General features: G+C 36.1%; 1 protein-coding gene across 1 annotated transcript; it reads left to right on the top strand.

The window, feature by feature from the left end:
• The first annotated feature begins 4,513 nt into the window (after window positions 1–4,513).
• LOC106294139 lies at window positions 4,514–6,248 on the top strand. Its single transcript, XM_013729745.1, has 8 exons — window positions 4,514–4,662; window positions 4,993–5,061; window positions 5,180–5,209; window positions 5,332–5,364; window positions 5,463–5,533; window positions 5,640–5,721; window positions 5,813–5,905; window positions 5,994–6,248. Exons 1-8 carry the CDS (start codon window positions 4,555–4,557, stop codon window positions 6,048–6,050), a joined length of 543 nt encoding a protein of 180 aa, XP_013585199.1. The 5' UTR covers window positions 4,514–4,554; the 3' UTR covers window positions 6,051–6,248.
• Window positions 6,249–10,266: the final 4,018 nt, after the last annotated feature.

Raw genomic sequence — 10,266 nt, 5'->3', positions numbered from 1 at the left:
GCAAAATTGTATAGTCTTTTGAAGTTTTAGGATTTTCGAGATTGAAGTTTGAGTCTAGGGCTTGTTTTTTCGTGTTTATGTAAATTGGGTTTGTTAAAGTTGAGATTTTTGTTAATTCACTACGACAATTTTGGGATAATAAATAGTTTTGTTTAGCTCCGTTAGTTTCATTTGATGTATGTTATGCATATTTTTGACAAATAGAGTGAGTGATAACCGCCAAAGAGAGAAAATATAGACTAGTAATTAATGGAGATGATGATTCTATTTGAGCAATGACCACTTTTGGGATTGGAAGGTATACTTTATGAGACATATCTCTGCGCTTTGATGTTTCTGTTTTGTGTGTACCCATTATTAAGCCTTTGTGGCTAAGCTGAGCAAGATTTTCATTTTTTATGCTTTATTGCTACCAGTGGGGTTACCATCTCTCTCTCTTCTGTCGTTGTTTATCTATCACGTTGGCCAAAAAGAGAACAAAAAGGAATTATACTATTAGCCACATCCCTCTCTGTATCTCATTAAGTAAATTATAGTCGGTGGCTGATAATGTGTGGGTTTATTGTGTATATGTGCAGTCATTTCGTCCCAAAGACAGTGATCAAACACCAGTGATCACAAATGAGCATCTTCTTCCTAATCCTCCTCCTACAAGCTCAGTCTCTGCTCCATAACCTGACTCTGTGTTTGGTGCACAATCAGGATCCTCTTCTCAGCAATCTGCTGAGGCTGCTGTTACTGGTTCGTCTCAATAGAAACCTTTGTTATTCGATTTTTTGCTGGTGTTATTTAATTAAGACCACCCCAATGTATCGACAATTTTTTTTGGCGGTCATACATGTATGAGATGATCTTCTCAGTTGTCGTACATGTGTGCTCTAAGTAAGCAAAACACACACACACACACATACATGAGATCTATACACTCTCACTATAGTTTTGTATAAAACATACATTTGATGATGCAACAAAAACAAAAAGTGGTCTCTGCAGCTGTATTGGTGTTTGATTCTGTAAACCAAGATCAATTGGTTCTCTTTATTGACTTTTCTGTGAGAATGCGATGAATTTTTCTTAACCAGAACTGGAGAACATACGAAGAGAATCAGATTTTGTTCCTTGTAGCAGTTAAAACCAAAGCTAACATGACTCCTCTTGATCTTAGTCTGACCTTACCGTGGATCCATGGACAGTGATCTGCAGTCTTCTGTTAGACTCATCATTGATTAATGCTGCTTCAGATACCTGATAGTTTCATGTCAAATGTCATCCATTCCTTTTGTGCGGGTAACATATATAGCTTTCTCAAAACCTTATAGATCAGTTATCCTTTCTTCACTGCACCACACACTATCAGCCATCGACTATGATTTACTTAATGAGGAACATAGAGTTATGTGGGTTCATTGTGTATATCTGCAGTCATTTCGTCTTTATATCAAACTCTTTCTCTTTATTCAGTTGATAGTGCTAATAAAGACAAAGAATAGTACTAATGAAACCAAACAAGTACTAAGGGAACTATAGTTGACTTTTTCAGATTTATGTCAAAGCCTGAAAAGGGAATAGAGAAAACAAAATACATAAGTAGACAATATTTAAAGATTGTACATATTATTGAAGAACTTTTAGTGTTTTCTACAGGAAAGCAAAAAAATAAAACAAGATTCTCATCTAGAAAACACAAAGTACCAAAAGTTAAGTTCATGAGACAAAAACACACGTAAAACATGAATTTTATACAAATCCCAAATCTGCTGCCAGTTCACAACTAGAGGGAAGATGCGGCCAGGGTCGTTCAATAGGGCCAAACGGATTGCATGGTCTCCCGATAGGATCAAACGGACTTCGTGAGATCACGTAAGAAGATCCATCAATAGTATTAACATCGTCTAGGTTGTTGTTTTCTTGTGGACCACCCCATAGCTCATACTGCTTGAAGTTGTTAGTCAATTCCTCTAAATCCAATCCTTCATCGATCTAGAACAAAAAGAAAAGACAATATTAGTTTTTTTATGGGTGCTTAAGGTATATACAAAACAAACAACTGCGATGTTTTTTGATTTAGAGTGACATGATGTAATAAAAGTGAGAATGTAATACCGGCGGATAAGAAATTGGAATAGGCCCAAAAGTGGCAAAGAAACTTTGAGGAACAAACACGAGCTCGGAGGAGGCAGCGTATGTAGGAGGAGCTTGATGATTAATGTGTTCACCACAAGGCGTATATCATATAAACCTGAACCGGAATATTGTGGTAGAGCAATGTTTAGTACTTCACTGAGTGATTCATTAACTGAAGAAGCAGAATCTGTTTTTTTTTTTTGATAAGTATGTGAATATTCATTACCAAGATAATGACACAAAGAAGATACAATCAGTTCTTGCAGAAACAAAATCTTATGCATCTTAAATAGCTAGTTAAAGCAGAGGTCAAAGAGAACCCCCAAAAAAAGATAAAAAAGACTCCCAGAGACATAAAGGTTTAATCCAAACCAGAAGTCTAAGATTAAAGCTTGGCAAGACAAAGACTAATTACAGCAATCTAAATTCCAGTAGTTCTACCCTTTATCTCGTCACCGGACCTGCGACAAGAGCGACAAACATTAGAGAGAAACAGCCGGAGAATAATTCCAGGTTCCGAGAATTATCCCGAAGGCGACTCCGGAAGAGCTAAGAGGTGAAGCAGGCTTGGCAAGTTCCTGATCCGGCTTTCACCCAGAGGAGTCCACTCCAGACGCCGAAAGTCTCCAGAGGTGAACAAGCCGTGCTCTGAAGATCCCAAACCAAAGACGAGAAGCTAGTATATAAAGCACGGAGCATCACCGGCGGAAGCAAGCAAAGATTTTAGGCACTCGACTCCGGTCCCTTCACATGAGATAAGCTTTGAAAAGATTCCAGCTTCAAATCAGAGATAAGGCAAAGCACGGGACTGTCAACTTCCTTTTGAAACTCTAAAGAACAGAGGAGTTGGAAAACTCCAAATCAACAGGCGGCGCACACAGCCACCACGCTTGCTGCAATCAGAATCCGAAACTAAAGAAGTCCCCAGCGAAGCCTCGGTTCGCCTTTAACATCATAGATCGGAAGATCTCGATGGGGAAGTTCTACAATAGCAACCAACAGAGGACAGAACTGGAGACAAGAGGAGGCAGAACAACTGACCAGAGAGACAAAGGCAGCGACGCTTTGTTTCTGGCGAACCTTCCACGGCGGATCTGACCCAGATCTGACCGAAATCGAGTCAAGATCTGACCTCAAGTTGGAACTTCCTGATGATGAGCGGCCAAGCACGACATCGCCAACACTCCAGGGAAGCTGAGCACCCACCCAGCTACCGTTTAGATCTACCGGATCCGGCCGCTATCCGGTGGAAATCCACTGATGTTGAAGCAAAGAAGAAGTGAAATAACCGCTTAAACAATTTAAACAACAGGTTATGAGGCTAGCAAGAAAGAGGGGAAGGAAGGGGTGGCGGCCGACGGTTGATAAGGCACCGTCAACCACCGGAACTGAAATCTTGCCGTTTGTTGAGCTCTCCGTTAGAGATTAATAGTGGAGCTTTCTTGCGTCTCTTAGCACCGTTATGATTGCATGATGAGTAGATAAACGGGAGTGGTTGCGTTGTGGCATGAGGAGAACGTTTACTGAGTGTGGCTTCTCTTGCTAAACAACCGTAACCGTAATGCGTAAAGCTCGAAGGAAGCGTAACTATTAGTTTCTGGAAAAAAAAATAATTAATGGCACATATATCAAAAAAGGAAAGTTTGAGCTTAGCAAAGGAAAGCATATCAATTATCAAATTAGAATGAAAGTGATACACAATAACAAACATAACAAAAGACATACCTTAATCTGAGTCTTCTTCAAAACAACGTAAGGTGGCACTTGAAATCCGTTGTCATTATTGTTCTCCGTACCATAACATATCACTGCACAAAAACCATTCAAAATCAAAATTAAACGACTAATATATGATAAAAAACACTAAATAAAAAAAGGGTCAAATAGTTAGGATCTTGGAGGGTTCTGGGTCCAATCCATACCCTTTTGAAGACCTAGAGCTAAACCGTGGGGATTCAGATGACGGAGAAAGCTTCTGTAGTTAGAAACCAGATTGATAAAGCTTCCTATGTATGATTCAGGAATTTTTTAGTGTGGAAGAAAAGGTAAAGATGATGATGATGATGATGATGATGATGACAAAGCCAATGCATACTGCGATGTTTCAGAAGGGTTCTTATACTCTCTAAAATTTCGTTCTAGGCTGAGACTTATAAAGGAGATAAGAAAAGAAGAACCTTGTTTCACAAGGAAAAGGAAATACAAACCTGTATGCTGTATTGTATACCGTTGATGTTGCTTCAATGTTGGGCCTAGTATAAGTATTCTTATGATTTGATCCTTCAACTTTATACTAAAGATAAATGGGCTTTATATGGGCTCGAATATTCCATGATTAATTAATTAGTTTCCCTCCTAAAATTCTAAATTCATTTTCAATTTACCCAGATTTTTTCTTCAGTTACGCCTCTTTTCGTTTGGCTCTATACGATGGAAGAACCGGGTCATGAAACGGGTATTCCGGGTCGCAGACAATCGGATCTGAAGCAATCGTTCAGAAAAGCTGTTCGTTATCTTCTCACTGCTTGCTCCAGAGAGGTATTCTCACTCAAAAACTATTAATCGAATCTCTTTACTGAGTATACGTTCGGTCTTGTGGAGTTTTTAGGGGTTCTCGAAATTGAGTCTTGGAATGTTCAGATTGAGACCGCTGATTCTGTTCTTGTCTGCTCGAGACTCCAAAAATTACTTACTCCAGTGAGATTTTAAAGTTTAGGGTTTTCAAATTCGGAACTCGAACTATACATCCCCTTAAAAATCAGAGCTTTAATGCTTGCTGATTACTTAAAAAAAAAATCAAAGCTTTATGTTTGCTTTCAGTGTTTGTTGCTAATAAAACACTTTTATGTGAATCAAAAACCATCTCAGGATTTTCTTGATATTTTCTCGAAATTCGATGTGGCTGAGCAAAATAGGCTTTATTGGTTGACTACTCAGGTATTATTATCTCTTTGTTATTACTCCTATTTATCTAGATGAGTATATCCATTGGTTTTATATGTTTGGTGTAACACAAAATCAAAGGAGAGGCCTTTTTTTTTTAATTTGTTTCTAGGTGATCGTGAATTTGCATCAGTCATTAGAGGTAATTCTTGGCTTTTGAAACCATTCTGCTTTTGTCAATATAAACGTAAATAAGGAAACCATGTGATGGGTTTGTTCATGGTGTTGATCATTTAGAAACCTTTTTTTTTGTGATTGTTACAGGGTGAGTTCGATGCACAGTGTCAAGAATATCAGGTAACGTTGTTGACAGACATCATCGGCCAGACACTTGTGAGATGAGGGATTTGTCAAAATCCTTTGTGAGTGAAAGCATCTTGTCTCTTTTTTTGCAGGTTGGACCAATTCTTGATAAAGTTGAGCAGATGGTTGAAGAACAGAGTTTGGATCCGTTGTTCTCTGCTAAGTAGGTGTCTGTCATGCATGCCGCTTAATCCATTTTGTATTTATGTTATTATGGTACAATGCAAGTTCACAATATATTGGAAATTTCTGATATGAGTTCTTCTCAGGAGCAATGTTATGGAGTTAGCAAATGACTTAACAACAGCTAAGAAGAGCGAGATACAAAGATTAACAGCTTTGCTTCAGGGGGTAAGTAAGTTCCAATAAGAGTGTCAGTCACAGGACACCAACTCTTTGCTACTTGAAAACCGATTTCTTATTGTCTTCATTCACTTACCAGGCTGAAGAACATAATCGTCAAATGGAAGCTCGGATCAGGCTGCTCAGGGAGCAACCACAAGAGGCCTCGGACACAGCTAATGCAATCAAAAAGGTGTTATATCTTGTTCAATTTTTTCAAATTGTTACAACTAATTATTCTTCATTTATTAATCATCCTCAAAACGTTAAATCGTTTGCAGCTGAAAACTGGGATCACAGCCTACTTTGGAGGAAATGACAAGCTGCCTCCAATATAAGTTTCAAGACATTTGCAGTGGAAAAAATGTGGAACTATCATCTCTGCATATAAGTTTATTAGCGTATTATTAACCTAGTCGCAGTCACTTGCTACATGTGTAAACCACTTAGAAGCTGAGATTAAACCGGTTTATGTATTTTGTTCTACTTAGCTGATTCAATTAAGATGAGTGATAACTTTGGTGTTTCTTAGATTATTCTAAGTAGGTCTGGACGTTCGGGTACCCGTTGGTGTTCGGTTCGGGTTTTTCGGATTTTGGTTCTTTTTTATAACACTTCATAAGTTCCATTCTAGTAAATTTGCAAGTACGGGTCGGCTTCGTGTCGGTTTTGTATCACATCATAGAATCCTTAAAGTAACCATATATCATTCGGATTCAGATTATATCGGATCGGTTCGGATATACCCGAAATAAAATCTAAAATTTAAAAGCAAAACATAAGAAATATATACTTATTTATATATAATTAAGTATTTAAAGTAGTTATTTGAATTTTAAATACTTATTGTTAGAGACCATATCAAAATAAATATGAAATTGAATATTTGAAGTATATATTCATGTTTCGTATAATCACATTGTATATTAGTTTGGACATTCCGACCGGTTTCTTCAAACATCTTTTCGGATTTTTTTGGTTTTTTCGGTTTTTCGTGTTACCCGTTAACACTTCGGGTTCAGATATGTTTGTATCACCTTACAAGATCCATTAAGGTATTTTTTACATTTTGGACCTGGTGCAGATCAGGTTTTTCGGTTCATGTTCGGTTCGGATTTCGGTTTTCAGATTATGGATTTTATGCTCATGCCTAATTCTAAGGTTGGAAAAGGTGTTCACAAGTTATTACGTAAACAAACATGTTGTGACACTTTAGTCGCAACCATAAGATTCGTTGGGAAATGATCATCTTGTGACTATCATATAAAATTTTTAAACGATCATCTTGTGACTTTACATCTAAGTAATTTCTAAAAATGATCAAAACCTTTTTCGTAATAAATAAAACGGCACTGTTGGTGTACCACTAGACATTCATAATGGATGACTGGGACTCGAGTTACTCAACAAAAAAACCTACTGTGATTGTGTACTTTCAACCGACAATATGAGTCCATCACACACTTAACAGCGAAACTGTTTGTTTTGTGTTTCTATTCTGAAGTGTTTACTACTAAATGTCAGAAGCATATTATTTTCTGTGTAAGCAAGCATACTTGTTAAAAAACAAATTTGAAAAGTGAAGAAAGCAAATTTAAAAACACACATTTAATTGAAAATATGCATGGCCGAACGACTACGGAACTAATTATTTATTTATCTCATAAGATATTCACAAGTCACTAAGTCAACTAATATACAAACTCTGTATGCCAGACTGTTTATTCTTCGTAATTGATTAACTGAGCACATTTATTAATCCTGCAACAATCCACGTAATGGAGTTGATATAGTACACGTACTTAGAAATATATAGAAAAACTAATATGTTCACAAGTCAAACAGATACTTGTACGTATAAGAGCAATAGTTATTTATTCGTGGTCAAAGCATAATGACTGCATCTTCATGTATGCTAGTGCGTCATTACTTGCATAAATGCATTTGAATACGACATATACTTTTATTTAATTACATTATGATTTACCAAAATATTATACAAACTCAAATATGTTGAGGATCGTCGATTTTAGTTTAATTAGATACCGACGAGAAATATTTTGGTTCACAATCGGTGGAAAGGGTCCATCAACGATGTTATTTGTTTGATGAAACATGTGGAATTTTTGGAGGTGAACAAGTGTTTGAAAAAGAGAGTCATTATCGATGCGCAAAGGAAAATAATGCCCAGAACTTATGTCAAAATCTAATCCTTGTATCGTGCGATATTAATGGGGGTTTATAAGCTTATATGGCATGAGTTCATTTATCGGTATATATATTTGGAATTGGGCTGAACGATTGAACTGTACTGGCATGGTGGGTAAGATGGAACAGTGACACTTATCATCAATGATTGTGCCACGTCCGTTGCAGTGGAATAGCGTTCCAGGCGAATCTGCTATGGCAGCATATATGTGTGTGTTGTATTCGTACCTCCACACTAAAAGGTGTCTAGATCGAGCAGGTTCACATTTAATGTTCTATGATGTGTTCGCGCATGATATAATGTGCATAAGGATTAAAAAGACATATAGTTAAACTCTAGTCGCAAAATTATCATGTTAAGACATCGTTTGGCTGTACTTGTACTTTGAATTCTGTGTGCGAAAAGGTTGAAAGTTTTCTGATAGTAATGCTCTCCATTATGGAGTTTAAAAATTCATATTAGTTTCAGAAAAAAAAAATGTAAGGGTGCAACTGGAATGAATGTATTTTTTAGAATAAAAGCTTCATTAGTATGTAATTCTTTTGCATTCTTTAAAATGTTCACTAGTTAAAAAAAAAGATATATTACATTTTATTTCACATTATTCTACAAACAAACAGCAGTCATTTAAACAATAATCCCACGTCAAATAAGTATGGAATAAGTGGAATACCGGTTCTATTCTATTAAATTTTATAAATTATTATTATCATTTCATATATTTATTTTATTAGTCACCACTTACGACCTAAATACAACATAAAATAATACTATATAAACACGAATAACTATACATATACAAGTTTTCCAGAAAGTATAAACTTTTTTATATATTATATGAACTTATTGTAGCAAAATAATGCAATCTCATTACACGGACCGGCATATTCGGGACTACTGATCATGAAATACCTTTTTTACTCTAAATTTAGAAGATGAACGTGAAAATCATGGAGCATGGTACATTTAAAGGAAGACAATTTGACGTAAAGTAACACAACTAATGTCCCCAAAACAAGTAAACATAACAATTATGATCAAGCGATCTTGTTTTAGACTTTTAGTCTGGTGCCCAAAAAATAGACTTTGTCTATAGTACAACTTATTTCTTTTGTTGAGAATGGTTACGTATATAAGGAATATTTCATTTCCCTATCATATGGTCTTATAGTTATCTGTTTTCTATTGGAATATTGTTATTGCTTAATATATTTGGTGACCAATGAAATTGGAAATAAAAGAGTAATTCCTAATTTATCTCTATTTTGATGGATAGTTGAGATTAATCTAAAGGAAATCCTAAAGAAGAATTAGGTCTTCTCTCCACCTGTAGATACATATCTTTAGACCATCATAAAGATATCCTAAAAGCAACAACTAACGTTATAGGCGAAGCGAGAGAAACCTAAAAGTTCCTAAGAAGAGATTGAGATGTTCATCTTCCATTCAGGATTCAATCCATTCAGGAAGATTCTCACGCAAAATGAATCCATGTAACTCTATAAACATTCATATGATTCTATTATGTGATTAACCTAGATGTTTAAAGATCTTAGGGTTCATGTAAATTTAACTTACATGTGGTATCAGAGTATGGTTATGAACATCTGTTTAATCCATTAAGAATAATAGATCTATGAACTTGATAATTGAAATTGATAGATCTAAGTATTAAGAATTCTAGATATACTTATTATGAATTTTATTTTCATATGTGTGCGAACTTTGTGCATCTGAAATAATTATTTTTCTGTTTATGAGAATCGTTGATATATGGTGTTTTTGGCAGCTTGTATATATGTTTTCTAATTGGTTTTCAAGTCATTATCGAATCTTCCTAGTCATTTTCGAGTCATTACAGGTCTGGAGTTGCATTGGATTGGAGATAGACCAACTGGAACAAAAAGGACAGAACACAATGCAATCTGGAGATTTTCACGCGGAACAGTCTGAGTGACTGTTCCCGATAGCGGAGCAACTCGAGTGACTGTTCTGGATAGAGAGGAGCAACCCGAGTGTCTGTTCCAGTGGCAGTGATTTTTAAGGAAACTACAAGTCATTACAGAATTTGCCCTAATTATCCCATCTTTTTCTCCCAGCCGCCTGTGGCCTCCATAAAACTTCTTTTTCTGTTTTTTTTATATTTTACTACGCTATTTTTTGGAGAAGAAACCAGACCTTAGAGTTTGAGAGTTGAGATTTTGCTACTTTGTAAAGGGAGAAGACCATCTCTCTCGATTTAGAGAAGAACCCCCTGAACCCTATTACTTTATTTCAGTCATATTTCATGTTGCTTTATATCTCTGTCTCTGTGTTTTCTTTCTTCATGGCTGAGTAGTCAGCTT

This window comes from Brassica oleracea, chromosome C1 (assembly GCF_000695525.1).
Source record: "Brassica oleracea var. oleracea cultivar TO1000 chromosome C1, BOL, whole genome shotgun sequence".
Lineage (NCBI taxonomy): Eukaryota > Viridiplantae > Streptophyta > Magnoliopsida > Brassicales > Brassicaceae > Brassica > Brassica oleracea.
The sequence above is the reverse complement of the archived record's forward strand: the minus strand, read 5'-3'. Positions and strand labels throughout refer to the sequence as shown.

Bases quoted from the DNA above. Each gene is read 5' to 3' on its own strand.
- LOC106294139 (XM_013729745.1), top strand. From the start codon at position 4,555: ATGGAAGAACCGGGTCATGAAACGGGTATTCCGGGTCGCAGACAATCG. The intron at 4,663-4,992 runs GTATTCTCACTC...AAACCATCTCAG, and splicing joins TCACTGCTTGCTCCAGAGAG to GATTTTCTTGATATTTTCTC. The intron at 5,210-5,331 runs GTAATTCTTGGC...TGATTGTTACAG, and splicing joins ATTTGCATCAGTCATTAGAG to GGTGAGTTCGATGCACAGTG.